The sequence below is a fragment of the Eretmochelys imbricata genome, chromosome 1, assembly GCF_965152235.1.
Source record: "Eretmochelys imbricata isolate rEreImb1 chromosome 1, rEreImb1.hap1, whole genome shotgun sequence".
NCBI classification, from domain to species: Eukaryota; Metazoa; Chordata; order Testudines; family Cheloniidae; genus Eretmochelys; species Eretmochelys imbricata.
Genome location: NC_135572.1, coordinates 155,067,552 through 155,089,989, shown reverse-complemented (window position 1 = coordinate 155,089,989; position 22,438 = coordinate 155,067,552). Strand labels below are relative to the sequence as shown.

Here is a 22,438-nt window from a genome sequence, read left to right as displayed (position 1 = left end):
ATTGACCAATGATTATTCGGCTGTTCCTCATTTACCGGTTCACAGTTTATGTTCATACACTTTTTTTCTAGATAAACAGCGGGATAAAGTGTCAAATCTGCAGATATTTTCAGCTAATTATAGAAAAACTCAAGAAGAACTGTAGGTTGTAAAATGAAGCAAATTCAGTGTGAGCATTCTGGTAATTCACCTAAACATCCATCCCTATTGTTATCTCATTTTTAAAAATACAAAGACATTCTTAGAGCTCTCTTAAACTGTTGCTTGTGAATAAATGAAGATATATACTGTACTATTAAATAACATTAAGTTCATTCAGTGTGTTCTTCAATAAAGGTTCTAGCCTTTTTAAAATCCTGTTTTAGATAGTCACAGTGAATGAAGTGTGAGATTCCTGTTCCAAAGGTCAGTTTACCATGAGTCTTTGCTCTACTGGTTTATTTTTCTGCTTGTTTGCCTGCAGGAGCAGTCTCACAGGTGCTGGACAGCCTGGAGGAAATCCATGCACTTACAGACTGCAGTGAAAAAGATTTAGATTTTCTACACAGTGTTTTTCAGGATCAGCATCTTCACACACTACTAGATGTAAGTATTTTTACAGTAGAAATTTGAATATATTTTCTTCTTTAATAGCTAAATATTTCTCCATTTTTGATAGAATTTTAAATTCACTGTGTAGTATTTGCTTCTTTTTTGTGTATCCTGCTTACTTTTGATTTTGTTACAAACAAGAAAAAGTGAATTTAATAAGTGGTAAATGTAAGAAATTACTCAAGGAAGACTTGATATTAAAATACAACTATTATAGTTTATCATACTGCATAGTGTGACTTTTAAAAATGCGATTTTTTTGCACAAGTGATTAATGACTTGGTTTGTGAGTTTACACATGGAATAAATGGATATAGAGTTAAAAATATTCTGATTCACAGAACAACATGGCTCTTTTGTTGATGTCTGACTTATATTTTGTCTTCAAAATTTGAATTATGCAGATTTATACTCCTTTTTAAAGTGATGTATTCTGAGACCTTTTTACCAAAGTCTTAGTATTTGCTTAGGACAGTGATTCCCTAACAGATGAGGAAGTGGAGCAAATCCTTTTCATGCATAAGAAGATTATGATGCAACCCTTATTTGAAATTAACTTGCACAAGCCAGGTGGTAGCCTCAATACTTTAAATGAAACTTCTGCAGGTCATTGGATGTCAGGTCTCATGTTCTTCTGTACCAGATATGGACTTGCTTATACATGCCAGGTGTGTTCATCATAAGATCCTTTAGTGCTCTGTCTGGAATGGCTGAGGTCCGTTTAACTAAGCTATTTTATACACAGTGCCATCTAGGGGCTGAATGGGGTAATACAGTTTAGCATTCCATTACACCACCTCCTTTAAGCTCTACGTTCCAACCATTTACAATATTTACGCTTTTTTACGCTATCACGCTGTCTTTGAGGTTCAGTATGAATCAGTCTCTCAAATGTCTCTGAATCATACTGGTTTTCTAATTACACGACCCTAACGTGTAATAACTTGGGTCACCTGGCTGTCCATTAGTTGCAACAACTGGCTGTAGTCAGTTTGGAATCTGAGTCGTCATCTTGTTCTGCATCCACCATCTGTAGATTTTTTTCTGCTGATGGTTTTTTCTGAGGAACAAACTGTAAATGTCAGCAGTTTCTGTTGAACTCTCCATTGTTGGTCTCGATCACATATGATCTGGGCAGTGAAGTCTTTTTCTTTATAACAGCTGAAGTTGTCCCTCCTTTTTCTCCATTGAGTTTGACATGAACTTGGTCACCAGTTTCTAGAGCTGTCAGTTCTCTGATTGAGTGTTGCCTGTTGTAAAAGTGTTTATAGGCTCTTTTTGCCTTTTTACCTGATTTGGCTTGTCTCTTCACATTGGACCACTTCGGAGATAGATTCTGTTTCAGAGCTGAAACAGTAGTTCTGAGTTGTCTTTTCATCAGGGACTGTGCTGACCTATATCAAGTATCTGCTATTGGTGTTGATTTGTAGGTCAGAAGAGCAAGAAATGGATCTTCCTGGTGTAGGATTTTCTTGGCTGTCTGTAGAGCTCTCTCAGCCTCTCCATTCGCTTGTGTTTAATGTTCGGAATGAGTTAAATTTTGCTGCAGTGAATTGTGGTTTTGTCCATCATTAGTTGTTCTGGAATTCCAAAGTGGGCAACATATTATGTCTTTAAAGTATTTTGTTTCTATATACTTGGAAAAATAGTCCACAATGACCAGGTAGTGATGTCCTCTGAATTCACATATGTTTGCAACTAATCTATTCCAGTGTGTCTCTGATAGAACTGCTTGTACACTTCATGATCAAACATTGTCTCTTAAGTTGATCTATACTGGATCTTCTTTCAAAAGTTCAGTATAATCAAATCCTCCATCAAGTTCTTTCTCCTTTCTCTCTAGGCCCCTCATGGCTGCCACACTGTGGCTGAAAAGATTGTTGGTCTTTGATCCTTTGAACACGTGCACTCTGAATGCATAGTTTTAGTCTTTGTAAGCTGTTTCTGTAGTGAACTGGCCTGTGCAGTTCAGAATACCTCCAGGGCTCGTCAGACCTGTGTCAGATGACTTTAACTCTGGGTGGGGTTGAAGGTGATTGAAAGTCCCTTCTGGCATGACTGTGAAATTTCAGCTCCTGAGTCAATTTTGAAGCCAATAGTCTTGCCATGAATATTCAGTTTCACTCTCTAGGCAGGCTCTATGTCATTGCAAGTGATAGGTCAGAGAAACAATGGTTCTGTATTGTTTGTAATATTAGTCAACTCCCTGACTTTCTTTTGTGTAGCAAACAGCTGCAAAACACCCATATTTCAAGCATTTATTACACCATGTGCCTCTGGCTGGATGTGCATCATCTCTATGGATATGACTTTTTCTACAATTTGTGCATGTAGGCTGGAGTTTGTCCCTCTTAGCCTGGGAGTTCTCACTCCTTGTCTTAGGGGTGTTATGATAATGACTTTTAACACTCAAGTGTCTATTTATAGCTTCTAAGCTAGCTTCAGGTTTTTCAAGTTGCTCCTGTCTTTTGTTCTGTGGTTTGACTAATTCTGATAGCTTTGCTACCTGTAGAGCTGTGGTGGCTAGGGTAACATCTCTCTTCATTTGTAGTTGCTGTGAAAGGCTTTTATCTGTTAACCCAATAACCACCCTATCTCTGATATTTTCGTGTTTTGCATTCCCAAAATCACAGTTTTCAGCCATTGTATGCAGAGCTCTTATAAAACATTCAACATTTCCTTCGGTTCTTGAATTTTCTGGTGAAAACGTGCTTTTTCATAAACCACATTTCTCTGAGGTATAAAGAATACATCAAAAGATATCTGCATTTCATCAGTTTCCTTGTGGAGCTTCGTAGCAATACGAAATCTTGCAAAATATTTTTTCCAGTCTGCCCATTCTGAAGGTTTGACAAAGCTGAAGTTCTCAGTGCCTCGAATAAAGGTATGTTGGTGAGATCCTGCAATCTTTCTTCCTTTTGTCTGCAACCTTTGTTGCTGTTTTCTTTCTGTTTCTGTTCTTAGTTTACTCCTGACACCATGTCATGTTCTTCTGTACCAGATATGGACTGGCTACAGTGCTTGCTTTTACATACCAGATGTGTCCATCATAAGATCCTTTAATGCTCTGCCAGGAATGGCTGAGGTTTGTTTAAATAGGGTATTTTACACAGTACCGCTAGTGGCTGAGCCGTGTAATACAGTTTAGTATTCCACTGGAATGGAAAACACGAGGAGCTGGCTGCATTTGTCACGGTACTATCTGAATGCCTTCCAGTAGGCCATTAAATGATGTGACTAACATCTGTCACGTGGCTTTGTGCTCTCATTCTCTCCCCTTCAGAGAATTGTGTTTTACAGTGGTGTTTTGTTTTGGTGGGAGGTATTTTTCTTCCCTCTCCCTATGGGCACATCAGTAGCTAGAAAAATATATACCAAAATTTATGCTAACCCTTTAAATTCTTGGAGAAAAAAGCCCAAATATCCAGGTCCTCTCTTATCTTGGCCTTTATGCTGATGTGATAGTGAGGTGGGTGACTGTCTATTACGGAATATAGCTATTGGCAGAACATACAGCTAGATGCAGCTATTTTACCTGAGAAGGCCTACATGTCCAGGAACACTTTCGGTGACCTAAGTACGAACTTTCAGGCCGCATGTACTCCCATCACAGGTTTTTCTCAGTTTACATACCTTTTTGCAGAATGGGGAAGCCAAACTTTGTAACAGATAAATAAAAGTGGTACTGAGACCTTTTCATTTTTAACCAGGGAACACCTAACTGCTGGGTCAGATCCTAAAGTGCTACAAGGAACATTAGGCAGTTCCCTCATAATCTGGACCACCCTTGAATAATTCTTGTGGCTGTTTTCTGAAACCTTTTCAGTTTTTTGACATCCTTTTTAAAGTCCAAAACTGGACAAGCATTCTAGTAATGGTGTAACGAATGCTGTATAAGATTTATATGTAGCAAAGGACTAGCATGTGTTCTTGTCTCTCAGAAGTTCTTTTCAAAAGCCTGGGTAGTTCTGTGAGTGAGATTGAGGCAGAAAAGGTTCAGTTGAAAGGTACATTAAGATAGTGTTTTAATAGAGCACCATTCTACCAGAATGTAGTTTAATTTTTTACTGGAATATGTTGAATAAGGGAGAAAAAGACCCCACCCATTGCTAAATCTTTGGGGAGCCATGCTGACACAAGTCATACAAAACAAAAATTTTAATCTTTAAAATCTTGAAACAACACAGAACAAATTCTTTTTAAAAAATTAAGTATGCTTTTTATTTCAGTAAGGCAGATTAGGCAGTTTGTACGTCTGCATTGATATGGTGCCGTTTTGCCTCAGGGAAGGTCATGTTCTGTGTTTCACTGGCAGTCTGTCAGAAAGAGTTTGTTCTCCTTGGAATGGTTTGGGTCAGAGAGACTACCAGAACAAACTTTCTGACCCATTATCTTCTGCTGAGTAAGAATTTTACGATCTGCTGTGAAGTTCTTACTGTCAAATGAAAATGTCAGTTGAATGAAAAATTGTGCTTCCCACTTCTTGGCCTTTTTCCATATGTTAAATTTGTTCACATGTTCCTCCTCTTTCTCAAGAGTTGTTCTTATTTTTAGACTAAGCATGTGATTTATCATTCCCTCTATTGGAATCTCTTCCCTGGCTTAAACTAAATCGTGTCTAAAGGCAAAAGAGAGGAAGGATCTCTATACAAAGGAATGAAAGTCATCCCTTCCCTTTTAGTTTCTCAGCTAATAAAGATCATACATCAAGCGGGGATTCTTTTTTTATAAAGTTACTCATGTAGGCAGAAAAGCAGAAAAGTGTGTTTTCTGCTATTCCACTGATTGAATTCATTTATATACGTCTATTTTAAAAGCTATTTTAAGAAAAAGCTCTTCTTGCAGTGTTAAGAAACTCATCTGTTTAGACTTATTCCAGTGGTAAAGGAGTTCAGAAACAAAAATGCCTTTTTAGTCCTGTTAATTTACAGGATAATCCATGCAACATAAAATATAGATCTATGAACTGAGATGTCTGAACTGTAACTGTAGCCTTTTAATTATGGTCATATTTTTCCTAGAACCAAAACTGTATACTGTACCTACTCTTTGTTGAATCACCTACTCTTTAAAGATCACCAACAAGTCTAATTAGCTTATTTGTGTATGTTTTTAATATTACTTTTTCTCCAATAGTTTTCTAAGTTCAGAACGTAAACTATAGACTAGTATGTTGTGGTATAAACAGAAGCACTAATGTGGAGAGTGGAAATCCAACTTTTTTTTTCATTGCTAAGTAAATATCTGTGAAACTCTCAGGCATGTATATATCATTTGTGAGCTAAAATATCAAATACAAATTGAAACGAACAGCGTATGCAACCTTTGCTATGCCACAGCAAACGTAGACCTATTCCAGTTAAGTTTTTGTGTCTAAACTTTTGTGTACAGTTCAGAGGAAAAAAAATCTGAAATTGGAGTTTCTGTAGTGACCAATTTAGATGCGTGTGACGAAGTGTATAATTCAGCTCTTGTTTCCTGCAGATAGTCAATTACAACTGTAAAACAGGAAAGCTACTGGATGTATTTTTTAATGAGGTTTTTGTCCCTGCTAGGGAACAGTTGTCATTCTCTTTATGTAAAGATCAGGATCCTGCACTGATTTGGGGCCCAGTTCTGCTGAGCACTAGTGCATCTCCTGGAAACGTCTTTCAACATACACCTCTACCCTGATATAATGCAACCCGATATAACGTGAATTCGGATATAATGCGGTAAAACAGCGCTCTGTGGGGGCGGGGCTGCGCGCTCCAGTGCATCAAAGCAAGTTCGATATAAAGTGGTTTCACCTATAACGCGGTAAGATTTTTTGGCTCCCAAGGACAGCTTTATATTGGGGTAGAGGTATAGTTCCCATTGTATGGTTGTCAGTAGTCATACAGAATCAAAACTAATTTTTTCAGAAATAGTTTGATAATTCCAAAAACCCCAAATGATTCATTACAAAGGTATTAGATGTGTTTACAATAAAGAGAGGGAAACAGCCGTTTTGGGGAATGTACAAACAATACAATCAAATTTAATACTTGATGTTTTTTTTAAAGAATAAGAGTGGTTTTAGATTGGACAGTGTCAATTGCATTACACAGGGAAACATGTCCTTCCCTCTCATTTGGAAATGTGAAGTTAAAAATTCTAATGAACCATGCAGCACATTCCTGCATCCAATTCAAGCAGATATTCCTATTTTTATGCCTATGGAAAGCTTTATGGACTGATTCTGATGTCCAGTTTAGGTCATAATGAACGTAGCATTATTAATAAAAAAGTAACAAACATAAGTAAAGAATACAAGTTATTTAATGAAAAAACATGGCACAATTTAATGTAGTAGAACAGGTTTTTATTTCTACCAGCAGATTTTAGATACCTTATCAAATACGTTGATTAAAGTATTTTATTGACTTTCAAGAGGTAGATACTGCAAAGCATTGCGCATTGTGTATGTCAGCAGTATTGACACAGCATGAATGTAGTTACCGATTTTGGAGATATTCATGAATGGCTATTTTTTACATCAGTATGACACAGATTTTACCCTAATGATTAGTTGTTTTAAAGAATACCTTGGGCATGACGGCTTTGCCTAAGGGTGGATCTTAGCAGAACATGTTTCATCTATATGGCTAGCTGAAATGAAGGCAGGTTTGCTAGAAGGTAAAACCAGAAGCTGCCATTACACAGCGGCCTGCATTGAAGGCCACAAGTAAAATCTCTCTCTTGTTGAGTCAAGCAGTTTGGTCACCTCTCAGGGACAGCTTTTGTGGGTGATTCTGAATACAGATGTCCTTCAATTTACAAGTGAAATTTTCACTCAGCAGGAGAACAATATCAGCTTTTGTGTGTCTGGGGCCAGTCTGTGCAGCTAGCTTTGTCTGTCTGTCCTAAGCCAGATAGCTCTAGGCAAGTTTATTAATTACTTACCTAAGAATTTTGTGTTCTATCTGCAAACTTTAAGGTAAGTGGTGTTTATGTTTCTGTACTCATATCTGTGATAGAAAAAATTGCTATAAACTTCAGTGGAACTTTATTAACCTGTTTGCTAGTATATCACATAAAAAATGAGTTTGTGAGAGAGTGAATAGCCATGATGTATATATTGTAGTGTTACCAAGTATCTGTGTGTACTTGACTTTGGTCTGTAAGTTGTAGCCATTTTATTGCTTTCAGAGTTTTTTCATTTATATATATAAATAATGCATATATATAAAGTACATTGATTTTAAGGGTTCTTGCTCCTGTATCTCTTCTTCTATGTAGTTAATGGTAATATTTCAAAGGAAAACTAACACCGCACATTTATGGAGTTCCTCTGATTAAATGTATAATTTTGAAGACTATGTTTGGTCTTTTACTGTTAGGTTTTGTTCTTTGTTTATTTTTCCCTAATCACAGACTGATGTTAGCACTAATAAATTCGAAAGTCTCTTCCAAAAACAGTAGTCATTTTAACCCTTTTAACCCTGCCTACGTTTATCACCAAGATTATTACGTATTCTGAACAAAGCATAGTATATTACCAAATTGTGCATTTTGGTGAGAAATAAAGTGGCAGCAATCAGTTGTTTCCAGAGAGGAGTTTTTAGTGTTCATCCCTGAGTGTAAAAGAAAGAGAGAGAGAATATCCCTAAATACCATTTTACTAATGGATTTCCTAAACAGTACCGAAAATAAAATCTGGTATATTCTGATCAACCTTGAATGGTAATGTTTGAATCTGTTCTCATTAACTTGACCTTATTTTTGTGTGTTCTGTATTGGAACCACACTCTTGTTCTCCATGTAATCACTTTGTGTGGTTCAAAGTCATTAGTTCAGCATTTGTTTTCACTACTTTGAATGTTGTTCATGTGTTAGATGTCATAAACAGGGCTTGTTTTAAGTGGGTCATTAATACACTCTTTTTGTGTAATTTGAGGCACAAGAGCACTTGTATTAATGGCACTTGCTAAACCCCATCTGGAATGCATGCATACACACCTATATTTTTCTTTAAGTTATCCTTTCATTAAGTTGTAAGTTCACAGTAGAAAGGAAATAGAAAATATTTGTGTTTTAAAATTAAAAACAAAACCAAAATGTGATCTACTGGCAGGACAGCACAGTTATTTGGGGAACTTAGTCTGTGTTTTTTATTCTCAGCCTCACATTGTGGGGGTTAGTCCTTGTGCTACTTTAGAAGTGGTGTTGACAGGCAGTAGAGTGAGTTGCTTGAAAGCGTCCTCAGACTCAATGATTGAATGATCACCACAATGAATGTTTTATCTGGAGGTTAGGAGCATAAAATTTAAATGCAGTCTGAAGCAGGGGTGCAAATTACCTCATACAGAGGAAAAGAAACAGTAAAGACCATATTTACAGACATTCTTCCCAACTGAATATAATAATTATTTACAAGGTCTTCATTTTCAGCTTCTTTGAACTTCTATCCTCCCATCTTTTTTGATGGTTAAAAATCCAGGCTTTTTTATTAAAAAATAATGTGTGTAGATCATCTCCCAAGGATTACGCGTGGGGGAATTCTGCATCAAAAAAATGCAATATTATTCATATTTTATTTGTCAAAATAATGCAATATAATCACATCAATGTCACTTATTTTGGTCATTTATTTAAAGAAAAAAGTCACAATAACTGTTCAGGATTCCCTATACACATGAAAGTTAAGTTACAAACACTTGGTAACCGATACCCTACATTCCAGTTATAATCCTGGATTTTAATTTAATTTACATTACTTTTATTTTGGTGTTTGGTGTTCTGTAAAGTAGAATGTCACTTTAAATTGCTCAGACTTTCACCCATGCAAGTCCTACAGTTTTGCTAATCATTGTCCTGCGTTCATTTTATTGGATAAGTAAAAAAGATCCTGAGCTGTAATCTAACCCCATTGTGCCTCTCTGTCACAGGAAAAAAAGCAAGAAAGCATATAGACCTGTGGTGGGCAACCTGTGGCCCGTGAGGGTAATCCATTAACAGGCCGCAAGACAGTTTGTTTACATTGACTGTCAATAGGCATGGCCACCCGCAGCTCCCAGTGGCCGCAGTTCGCCATTCCCGGCAAATGGGAGCTGCGGGAAGCTCTGTATGACTATTATTTTATTTATGATGATTCTCAGCCCTCTTATTTCTTAATAATCCATTGGGTTTCTGAAGCATTTATCAACATAAAATCTAGGCAGTGACCTAATAAAATCTAACTTTATAAAATATATATTTAAAACAAAACTAGCATTATTTTATTTAACCTTTCCCTACTGGCCTGATGTCATCTCTCCCTGCATCCATTATATGTTGTTGTTATGTCATTAGAGTGACAAGGTGGGTGGGGTAATATCTTTTATTGGACCAACTTCTGTTGGTGAGTAGCACAAGTTTTCGAGCTTACACAGAGCTTGAAAGCTTCTCTCTCTCTGTCTCTCTCCAACAGAAGTCGGTCCAATAAAAGATATTACCTCATCTATCTTGTCTCTCTAATATCCTGAGAGCAACATGGCTATAACACCACTACATATATCTTTGTTATGTCTAACTCAAGGCAAACCTGCAAACCCTACGTGATATAATGCGTAGTCTCTTTGGTTTTCATAAGTGTTTGCAGGATTGGGCCCTTAGATCCCAAATTTACAGAAACCCATTCAGTTGGCTCACCTGTACTTAGAGTTCCTTTGACTTTAATGAGGTTCTGTGCACAGAAGTTCATCCAGATGTTTCCTTTACAGGTTTAGGGACTGACATTGTAAGCTCCTCAGTGCAGGGACCATGACTTTTTCCCCTCTAAAGCTATACTGCGAACCCGAAATGTTCAAAAATCATGTCATGCCTCAAAAAATCATAGGACTGGCTGAACAAAGGTTCAGACAGACAGAGAGACTGTGGTTTGGACCAGGAATGTATTCTGACTGAATTGATTTGCCCAGTTATACTTTGTATTTATACAGGTGCCCTAGTGCAACTACAGAGATCTCACTGTCATTCAGAGTCATCTGTTATGTTGAGTACTGGGAGAGGTGCATTGTTTAGTGGGCCACTGGAGTCTGAATTAATCAAGAGATTATTGGGGGTAGAAGAAATGCAGAAAGACCACAGAGAAGGAAGCAGACTTGAAACAAAGATACTGATGCAAATACAAAAGAGACAGTGGGAGGAGGAATTGAAAAATGAATTAGACATTTGTGAGGAAAAGGCTACCTGGAGAAGAGTATGGGAGGGAGCCCCAGGAAGGGGGAAAATGCAATAAAGAAGAAATGAAAAGTGTGTCTGTGATGGTTTTGGTTGCTTTAAATTATAGCTGTCAAAGCTTGCAGATCTATTCACAGTAATGTTCACTTGATAGTTCATTTCAACCATCTTTGGCCAAGTACCCAAAATATACATTTTAATGCTGCTGTCTCAGAGTATTTAATACTAAACTGGAAAAATTATCAAATTTATAAAATCTTTAATTACTTGCCCTTGCTGCAAAGCCACTGATGCATTTTGCTCATTAATCCCCAATATTCACCAGTTGAGTATCAAAATAGATTTAAATGAAATGAGTATGCTTTGATGGTCAAATCTGTGGTGCCGCACAACAGTGAAAATAAATGTTATTTTCATACAGTGTGAAAGAAAATGTGCATATTTTGTTTCTTTCAATACATTTAAGAGATTACTACCCTACACTGTATCAAGGGTGCAGCAGTGTTATGTAGCGTACATCATGTTAAGAAGTTTCTTTCAAACAGTGTTTCTGCAAGTGAAATAGCTAACTCTAAATATACTGCTTTTGAGATTGGAGATTCATATTTATTGGGGAAAGAAAGCAATTAAAATAATGAATTTTATAAGCTGGCTTGCTACCCCTTTCTTTCTACCAGTTACTTTTGTCCTACTTTTGGGAAGTTGAACTCCAAATCTGGCAGCATCGCCTAGTGGCAGTGATCTGGTCTGTAACGCCTAGTGGTGAGAGTTGGTGGCTGGGTGTAGGGGAACTTGGGCCCTCTCTGCTCCATTATGTTCCAACCCAGGAGCCTGTGAATAATAGCTCAAATATTTGACCTAGGGGCCAGTGCCCTTACAGCTGTTCCATGGCCAATTCTTACCCCAGCTTTGGTTCCTCCATCCGCACCACTGGTCGTCTCCTGGATTCCCCCTGGAGTCCTTTCTGATCATGCTCCAGAGCATCTTCCTTTATCAGTAGCATTCTACCAAATTCACAGCCATGAAAAACATGTCACAGACCATGAAATCCTGTGAAATCTGGTCTTTTGTGTGCTTTCACGCTATACTTTACAGGTTTCATGGGGGAGACCAGTGTTTCTGAAATTGCGAATCCTGACCCAAAAGGGACTTACACGGGGGTTGCAAGGTCATTTTAGTGGGGTTGTGGCATTGTCACCCTTACTTCTGCGCTGCCTTCAGAGCTAGGCAGCCAGAGAGCAGTGGCTGCTGGCCAGGTGCCCAGCTCTGAAGGCAACGCCCCACAAGCAGCAAGGTTAGCCATACCGTACCATACCATGCCACCCTTACTTCTGCGCTGCTGCCTTCAGAGTTGGGTGGCCGGAGAGTGGCAGCTGTTGACTGCAGGCAGCACCACCACCATCAGCAGCGCAGAAGTAAGGGGAGCAGTACTGCAACCTCCAGTACAATAACCATGCGACCCACACACAAACATACACAACTCCTTTTTGGGTCAGGATCCCTACAATTACAACACTGTGACATTTCAGATTTAAATAGCTGAAATCATGGAATTTATTATTTTGAAAATCCTATGACCATGAAATTGACCAAAATTGACCATGAATTTGGTAGGGCCCTATCTATCAGCCCATTATTCCTAGCATCTGAGGGATGAAGTGTGTATGGTGACTTGCCAGTGGGGCCTGGTCTTAGCCTCATGGAGTCCTGACGGTTTCTATGCAGGATATTTCAGCATGCATCTGTTTCCCTAGGCTGCTCTCCTAGACTGAGATGAGCTGCTCCCTTTTGAGCCCAGCCTCCAGTGTGAGCATGCCTAGCAGGTGTGGCTAGGTGGGGCCAACTGGGCCCAGAGCTGTTTTTTAACCTTTAGGGCAGGCTCAGATACCCCATCACACCTACATAGAAGGAAATTGAGAGGAATGGGTGTATTTGTGGGGTGTTGTGATGTACAAATGTGGCATGAATGCAAATTAAGGATATAAGAGCAAGATTGCAAAGTCAGAAAGTTTCAGAAGTTAGGGTAGTTTTGGAAACTTGGCTAAATTGCATATTCTGTATATTCAAGGGTATAAACTGACAACACATTAATACATTAAACTTGAGAGAAAGGGGAATAGAAAATACTACATGTGTGTAATCTGGTCGAGAGAGAGGCCAGAGCAGCTGCTGTTTTTGTTTTGTTTTGTTTGTTTTTCGGTGGTTTGTAATAAGGAAATCAATTTTTGGTCAGGTTTCAGAGTAGCAGCCGTGTTAGTCTGTATTCACGAAAAGAAAAGTAGTACTTGTGGCACCTTAGAGACTAACAAACTTATTTGAGCATAAGCTTTCATGAGCTACAGCTCACTTCATCAGATGCATTCAGTGGAAAAGACAGTGTGGAGATTTATACACATAGGGAACATGAAACAATGGGTATTACCATACACACTGTAACAAGAGTGATCACTTAAGGTGAGCTATTACCAGCAGGAGAGCTGTGCGGGGGGGACCTTTTGTAGTGATGATCAAGGTGGGCCATTTCCAGCTGTTGACAAGCACCTCTGAGGAACAGTGGAGGGTTGAAGGGAGGCATAAACAACGGGAAATAGTTTTACTTTGTCTAATGACCCGTCCACTCCCAGTCTCTATTCAAGCCTAAGTTAATTGTATCCAGTTTGCAAATTAATTCCAATTCAGTAGTCTCTCATTGGAGTCTGTTTTTGAAGTTTTTTTGTTGAAGAATTGCAACTTTTAGGTCTGTAATCGAGTGACCAGAGAGATTGAAGTGTTCTCCAACTGGTTTTTGAATGTTATAATTCTTGATGTCTGATTTGTGTCCATTTATTCTTTTACGTAGAGACTGTCCAGTTTGACCAATGTACATGGCAGAGGGGCATTGCTGGCACATAACGGCATATATCACAGTGGTAGATGTGCAGGTGAACGAGCCTCTGATAGTGTGGCTGATGTGATTAGGCCCTATGATGGTGTCCCCTGAATAGATATGTGGACACAGTTGGCAACGGGCTTTGTTGCAAGGATAGGTTCCTGGGTTAGTGGTTCTGTTGTACGGTGTGTGGTTGCTGGTGAGTATTTGCTTCAGGTTGGGGGGCTGTCTATAAGCAAGGACTGGCCTGTCTCCCAAGATCTGTGAGAGTGATGGGTCGTCCTTCAGGATAGGTTGTAGATCCTTGATGATGCATTGGAGAGGTTTTAGTTGGGGGCTGAAGGTGATGGCTAGTGGCGTTCTGTTATTTTCTTTGTTGGGCCTGACCTGTAATAGGTGATTTCTGGGTACTCTTCTGGCTCTGTCAGTCTCTTTCTTCACTTCAGCAGGTGAGTATTGTAGTTGTAAGAATGCTTGATAGAGTCCTTGTAGGTGTTTGTCTCTGTCTGAGGGGTTGGAGCAAATGCGGTTGTATCGTAGAGCTTGGCTGTAGACAATGGATCGTGTGGTGTGGTCTGGATGAAAGCTGGAGGCATGTAGGTAGGAATAGCGGTCAGTAGGTTTCCGGTATAGGGTGGTGTTTATGTGACTATCGCTTATTAGTACCGTAGTGTCCAGGAAGTGGATCTCTTGTGTGGACTGGTCCAGGCTGAGGTTGGTGGTGGGATGGAAATTGTTGAAATCAGGGTGGAATTCCTCAAGGGCTTCTTTTCCAGGGGTCCAGATGATGAAGATGTCATCAATGTAGCACAAGTAGAGTTGGGGCATTGGGGGACGAGATCTGAGGAAGCGTTGTTCTAAGTCAGCCATAAAAATGTTGGCATACTGTGGGGCCATGCGGATACCCATGGCAGTGCCGCTGATTTGAAGGTATACATTGTCCCGAAATGTGAAATAGTTATGGGTGAGGACAAAGTCACAAAGTTCAGTGACTAGGTTTGCCGTGATATTATCAGGGGTACTGTTCCTGATGGCTTGTAGTCCATCTTTGTGTGAATGTTAGTGTAGAGGGCTTCTACATCCATGGTGGCCAGGATGGTGTTTTCAGGAAAATCACTAATGGATTGTAGTTTCCTCAGGAAGTCAGTGGTGTCTCAAAGATAGCTGGGAGTGCTGGTAACGTAGGGCCTGAGGAGGGAGTCTACATAGCCAGATAATCCTGCTGTCAGGGTGCCAATGCCTGAGATGGTGGGGCATCCAGGATTTCCAGGTTTATGGATCTTGGGTAGCAGATAGAATACCCCAGGTCAGAGTTCCAGTGATGTGTCTGTGCGGATTTGTTCTTGTGCTTTTTCAGGGAGTTTCTTGAGCAAATGGTGTAGTTTCTTTCGGTAACCCTCAGTGGGATCAGAGGGTAATGGCTTGTAGAAAGTGGTGTTGGAGAGCTGCCTAGCAGCCTCTTGTTCATATTCCAACCTATTCATGATGACGACAGCACCTCCTTTGCCAGCCTTTTTGATTATGATGTCAGAGTTGTTTCTGAGGCTGTGGATGGCATTGTGTTCTGCACAGCTGAGGTTATGGGGCAAGTGATGCTGCTTTTCCACAATTTCAGCCCGTGCACGTTGGCGGAAGCACTCTATGTAGAAGTCCAGTCTGTTGTTTCAACCTTCAGGAAGAGTCCACCCAGAATCCTTCGTTTTGTAGTTTTGGTAGGAAGGTCTCTGTGGCTTAGTATGTTGTTCAGAAGCCTCTACACCAACATTCCACGGAAAGATGGATTACAAGCCATCAGGAACAGTATCCCCGATAATATCACGGCAAACCTGGTAGCTGAACTTTGTGACTTTGTCCTCACCCATAACTGTTTCACATTTGGGGACAATGTATACCTTCAAATCAGTGGCACTCCTATGGGTACCCGCATGGCCCCCCAGTATGCCAACATTTTTATGGCTGACTTAGAACAACGCTTCCTCAGCTCTCGTCCCCTAATGCCCCTACTCTACTTGCGCTACATTGATGACATCTTCATCATCTGGACCCATTGAAAGGAAACCCTTGAGGAATTCCACCATGATTTCAACAATTTCCATCCCACCATCAACCTCAGCCTGAACCAGTCCACCCAAGAGATCCACTTTCTGGACACTATGGTACTAATAAGCGATAGTCACATAAACACCACTCTATACCAGAAACCTACTGACTGCTATTACTACCTACATGCCTCCAGCTTTCATCCAGACCACACCACACGATCCATTGTCTACAGCCAAGCTCTACGATACAACCGCATTTGCTCCAACCCCTCGGACAGAGACAAACACCTACAAGGTCTCTATCAAGCATTCTTACAACTACAGTACCCACCTGCTGAAGTGAAGAAACAGATTGACAGAGCCAGAAGAGTACCCAGAAGTCACCTACTACAGGTCAGGCCCAACAAAGAAAATAACAGAACGCCACTAGCCATCACCTTCAGCCCCCAACTTAAACCTCTCCAATGCATCATCAAGGATCTACAACCTATCCTGAAGGACGACCCATCACTCTCACAGATCTTGGGAGACAGGCCAGTCCTTGCTTATAGACAGCCCCCCAACCTGAAGCAAATACTCACCAGCAACCACACACCGTACAACAGAACCACTAACCCAGGAACCTATCCTTGCAACAAAGCCCGTTGCCAACTGTGTCCACATATCTATTCAGGGGACACCATCATAGGGCCTAATCACATCAGCCACGCTATCAGAGGCTCGTTCACCTGCACATCTACCACTGTGATATATGCTATCATGTGCCAGCAATGCCCCTCTGCTACGTACATTGGTCAAACTGGACAGTCTCTACGTAAAAGAATAAATGGACACAAATCAGACGTCAAGAATTATAACATTCAAAAACCAGTTGGAGAACACTTCAATCTCTCTGGTCACTCGATTACAGACCTAAAAGTTGCAATTCTTCAACAAAAAAACTTCAAAAACAGACTCCAATGAGAGACTGCTGAATTGGAATTAATTTGCAAACTGGATACAATTAACTTAGGCTTGAATAGAGACTGGGAGTGGACGGGTCATTAGACAAAGTAAAACTATTTCCCCATGTTTATTTCTCCCCCCGCCCCACTGTTCCTCAGAGGTGCTTGTCAACTGCTGGAAATGGCCCACCTTGATTACCACTACAAAAGGTTTCTCCTCCCCCATCCCCAGCTCTCCTGCTGGTAATAGCTCACCTTAAGTGATCACTCTCGTTATAGTGTGTATGGTTACACCCATTGTTTCATGTTCTCTATGTATATAAATCTCCACACTGTCTTTTCCACTGAATGCATGCAATGAAGTGAGCTGTAGCTCACGAAAGCTTATGCTCAAATAAATTTGTTAGTCTCTAAGGTGCCACAAGCACTCCTTTAATTTTTGGTCAGTTTGCTTAAACTTCATCTCCCCCAAAAATTTCACCTTTGGACTGAGACCAACCTATGGAATGTTTCAGGTCTCAGCTCCAAACGAATGTGTTTTAAAAGGTTATGAACATCTGAAAAAAGGGAGAGCTGTAGAAACTCCTTAGAGTCCATTTAATTAACATTGTGCCATTTTCTTTTACACAAACAGTGGTAGTTGAATACATAAACAGTACCTTTGCTACTGCTATTTTTGAGCCAAGAATTCATTTAACACGTGTATTGTTCTGTTTAAAAGGCAACACATTTCAAATATATGGCAGTACAAATGGTTTCTAAAAATAAATTGTAGCTGGTCTTGTCTGTGCAGAGAGAAAATCCTGAAAAAGTGGAAGCTTATACGCACTCCAGCTGTAAAATACAGGTACTTTGAAATAGCAGGAATTCCATCCTAGAGCATCTAATTTACAAGATTGATGATGAATTTTTGGAAATGTATATGCTAGCGGAGGAGTTTTTCTTACGTAAAAGATAATGTAGATGTGTGTGAACAGTTACATTAAATCACTGGGGCATGTGGTAGTGGAATGATAAAGAAATCTGTTTTGTTTTTTTAAATGTGTGTTGATGGTCATATTACTTGGCTTTTATTCTTTACAACTCTCCTATATATTGTATAACGCTATAACAATTAATTATATTTAAAATGTATGTCAAATTTAGATTCCCAATTCTTGTACAGAAAAAGCTCCAGTACATTTGCAAATAGCATATGCATTTTAAGTTGCACACATTTTTTTGTAAATCTGCTGCCACCGTTGATGTATGGGGTCTCTGCTAAATTGTTTTAAACCATCCTCTTTCCACCTGTTTTCAAAATGGAAACTTGGGTTTACCTTCTCTCACACAGCTGAAAAAGCCTTTGTATGAATTTAAAACATAATATTGATATCAGAATGTGATCCAAGTGCAGCTAAAAGAGATTTGTCACTGCTCATCCTGGATGGATCATCTGGTAGATGACTGTTATGCTTTGGGGTGGCAGGGCTTAATAACCTTATTTCAAGAACCAACAATGTTTTTTAACTGTGAGTTGAGTCTCTTGCAAAAAATTTCACGTGTGTTGGGTAAAATGTATGCTTTCAGTTTAAAAAAATGAAATATTTCTAGTTAAAGTATCTTCTGTCTATTAAATCCCTTGCTTATGACCAGCTTTGTGGTGTAGCAATAACACAATACTTCACTATGCAAGACATATGAATATAAGGTTTGCTCTCCCTCCCCAATTGACATGTGTACCATAGAGAAAAAGCACAAAACTCCTTGGGAGGATTTGATCAGCTTCATTGGACCCTACTATCTGTCTAGAGGAGCAGAAGGTAGAGTTCTAAAAAATAATCCTGGAACTCTAATGGATGGTTTGGCTATAGTATGCAGCACACAATCCTACCAGGATGGGAGCATGAGAGCATAGCTGCTGAAATGACGGACTAGGCAGGTGCACTGCTCAGCGAGACAAAAGGCTGGTTTAAAGGGAGTAATTGCTTTTTAGCAAAGGCTGAGAATAAAGTCCCAGCTGTCAGTTACTGTGACGCATGATTAGTGCATCCAACCTCAGGATTAATTACTCTGGAGGAAGTACTTCTGTGCAGGCATCAATCTCCAAGGAAGCAGCCAGGGGACTGAAGATCAGAGTTCTTGACCAGAAGAGGGAAATGGTCAAATAATAAGTAATTAATTCCAGGTCTCAAACTGCAGAAGTGTGTTCTGTAGCTTAGAACCAAAGTTCAGCATAATAGTTTATTTGGGTTAATTAAAACATGATACAGAATTCATCTTTTGCACTTCCCACTAGAGTTCCCTTTTTGGTAGTTTTAATGCAGCCAGGCAGAATCCTCTTACTATGGATGAACAGGTACTCCAATTGGGTCAAATACTGTGATAGCAGTCCTCACTATCATATCAACATTCTGCTAAATCTGAAAACAACAAATAGCCTTCAGCTGACAGGTTGTGTTGTGGAGATGAACAAAGAGAACTGATGGAAATCACCATCCACCCACAAACCTATCTGAAACTTCCCCTGTACCGTATTCCATTACTGTGTGCTCACCACAACTGTATGCTGCTCGTCATTGTCCAGCTGGCCAGAAGAAGAGAGGTTGTTGCCTCTCTAAGGGCTCCCTGTGCAACTACTAGTAGACAGGGAGGAAGAGAAAAGTTTACCCGGACAAAACGGGTAGGAGTAGGAAATGGCTGGCTGGACCAGGTTGGGGAGGATGGTGACACTGCCCCTCCTGCTGATGGGAAAAGGGAAAGGGGTATTTATATCTCATGCACTCCTGGAGAAGTCCTCTTTAACCCGTCTCAAGCTGGCAGCACCCCCCTGCCGACCCATGACATCTGAAAAAAGTCTGGGTTCCTCCACTGTGGGCATTACACTAATTGCCCCTTTTTCCCTTCACTGCCAAATTGACTGAAGTGACGTGTGTGTTTGCACCTTCCTCACAGGCTGATTCAATTACAATGTCACAACTTGGTATGTAAAATTAGTAGTAGATTTTCAGTGTGTGAATATTGTGCACTGGTATGGAGCAGATGCAGCCACACACAACTTGTTGACACCCAGCTGAATACAGTGATGCAGTGCATCACTGGAACCCTTAAGTCAACTCCAACCCCACGACTACCTGTTCTAACATCGTTCCCCCACTTATTCGCCAAGCTACCGCAACGCTCTGCGAAGCTCAGCGAATCCAGGCAAACACATGTCTTCCTATCCACCAAGACATCGACAATGCTCCTCCCCACCCCTCCAACATGTTAAGTCCTGCATGCCTTTCTGGGAACATCATTTAGCCTCATGCAATCAGGCTGTGATCAGAAGGAGGCTTGGAAAGCAGACTGGGCTAAACAAGAACATGAACAAGGTCAGCTCCCAGACTACTGCACTGGGCAGCACAGCATGGGGAGGAGGTGACCAGCCCTCTGTGGAGAAAGAAGTGGTTCGGGACTATTTAGAAAAGCTGGATGAGCACAAGTCCATGGGGCCAGATGTGCTGCATCCAAGAGTGCTAAAGGAGTTGGCAGATGTGATTGCGGAGCATTTGGCCATTATCTTTGAAAACTCATGGCGATCCAGGGAAGTCCCGGATGACTGGAAAAAGGCTAATGTAGTGCCCATCTTTTAAAAAGGGAAGAAGGAGGATCCTGGGAACTACAGGCCAGTCAGCCGCACCTCAGTCCCTGGAAAAATCATGGAGCAGGTCCTCAAGAAATCAATTCTGAAGCACTTAAAGGAGAGGAAAGTGATCAGGAACAGTCAGCATGGATTCACCAAGGGCAAGTCATGCCTGACTAATCTAATTGCCTTCTATGACGAGATAACTGGCTCTGTGGAAGAGGGGAAAGCTGTTCCTTGACTTTAGCAAAGCTTTTGACACGGTCTCCCACAGTATTCTTGCCAGCAAGTTAAAGAAGTATGGGCTGGATGAATGGACTATAAGGTGGATAGAAAGTTGGCTAGATTGTCGGGCTCAACGGGTAGTGATCAATGGCTCCATGTCTAGTTTGCAGCCGGTATCAAGTAGAGTGCCCCAAGGGTCGGTCCTCGGGCCAGTTTTGTTCAATATCTTCATAAATGATCTGGAGGATGGTGTGGATTGCACCCTCAGCAAGTTTGCAGATGACACTAAACTGGGAGGAGCGGTAGATAAAGATACGCTGGAGGGTAGGGATAGGATACAGAGGGACCTAGACAAATTCGAGGATTGGGCCAAAAGAAATCTGATGAGATTCAACAAGGACAAGTGTAGAGTCCTGCACTTAGGACGGAAGAACCCCATTCACTGCTACAGACTAGGGACCGAATGGCTCGGCAGCAGTTCTGCAGAAAAGGACCTAGGGGTTACAGTGGACGAGAAGTTGGATATGAGTCAACAGTGTGCCCTTGTTGCCAAGAAGGCCAATGGCATTTTGGGATGTATAAGTAGGGGCATTGCCAGCAGATCGAGGGACGTGATCGTTCCCCTCTATTCAGCATTGGTGAGGCCTCATCTGGAGTACTGTGTCCAGTTTTGGGCCCCACTCTACAAGAAAGTTGTGGAAAAATTGGAAAATGTTCGGCGAAGGGCAACAAAAATGATTAGGGGACTGGAACACATGAGTTATAAGGAGAGGCTGAGGGAACTGGGATTGTTTAGTCTGCAGAAGAGAAGAATGAGGGGGGATTTGATAGCTGCTTTCAACTACCTGAAAGGGGGTTCCAAAGAGTGTTCTCAATGGTAGCTGATGACAGAACAAGGAGTAATGGTCTCAAGTTGCAGTGGGGGAGGTTTAGGTTGGATATTAGGAAAAACTTTTTCACTAGGAGGGTGGTGAAACACTGGAATGCGTTACCTAGGGAGGTGGTGTAATCTCCTTCCTTAGATATTTTTAAGGTCAGGCTTGACAAAGCCCTGGCTGGAATGATTTAGTTGGGATTGGTCCTGCTTTGAGAAGGGGGTTGGAGTAGATGACTTCCTGAGGTCCCTTCCAACCCTGATATTCTATGATTCTAAGACTTTAAAAATAAGCACCTTGTGCCAGATCCCACACAGAAAGTTCCTGGGTTCAACCTTCCATAGATATCTTGGTCAGCTCTGACCGAGTCCAAACCAACCATGGTACATGTGGGCATCTAATGCACAAATGGAAGATCAAGGACTCCCCAGCATTTGAGTGTGGACCCCCATGATAGACCATCAAACATCACCCCCTACTGCCCAATTTATAAATACGAAGGAGGCATTGCTAAAATAAATTCTGCTACTGCTGATGTAGCCATCTGGCTTGATCAACTTCAGGTGAAATTGTAGTTGCTGCTGTACGTCAGCAATACAAAAGAAGTACATTAGTTGTTACAGAAGGGTACGGTCATTGGATAAAATGTACTGAGAGAGGATTTAAAGGAAAGCATCCCTTAAAGGAGCTTCAGAAGGGAACGAGGGTTCAGAGCTTCTGCGTCTGGAACAGGGAGAGCCAACCCCCATCCTTTTAAATCTCCTTAAACCTTATAGGTGGGGTGGGTGGCAAGGTCCCAGCAACGGGATAGCTAGGATCAGGTTGGGGATTATGTGAAATAAGAGAATGATCATGACCTGCATTGTACAATTTATGGGCAGATTTCCCCACATCTTTTAAGTTAATAAAATTGTGGCCTAATTAAACCACATTCATTGCCTCCTGTCTTTCCTCAGGGATGGCTGGGCAGTATGGGGGTAGCGGGTAGTTTTAATCAGTCCCCGCTGTTATATATAAGATGTGCCTTTAGGTGTATTTTTCACATAGATTTCTTCTCCAACCGAAGAAAGTAGAATCGTTCATTTTCTACTTTTTCCTAAGTAAAT

The 22,438-nt window shown here is 40.7% G+C and overlaps 1 protein-coding gene across 9 annotated transcripts in view; it reads left to right on the top strand.

Annotated features, from left to right (window-relative positions):
• Positions 1-22,438, top strand: part of CASK (calcium/calmodulin dependent serine protein kinase) — a 425,447-nt gene that overhangs the window by 316,380 nt on the left and 86,629 nt on the right. For all 9 annotated transcript variants that reach the window (XM_077817582.1, XM_077817549.1, XM_077817556.1 and 6 more), the window contains one exon: positions 464-585. In XM_077817582.1, the coding sequence (XP_077673708.1) occupies positions 464-585 (122 nt within the window). The remainder of the gene's footprint in view (positions 1-463; positions 586-22,438) is intronic.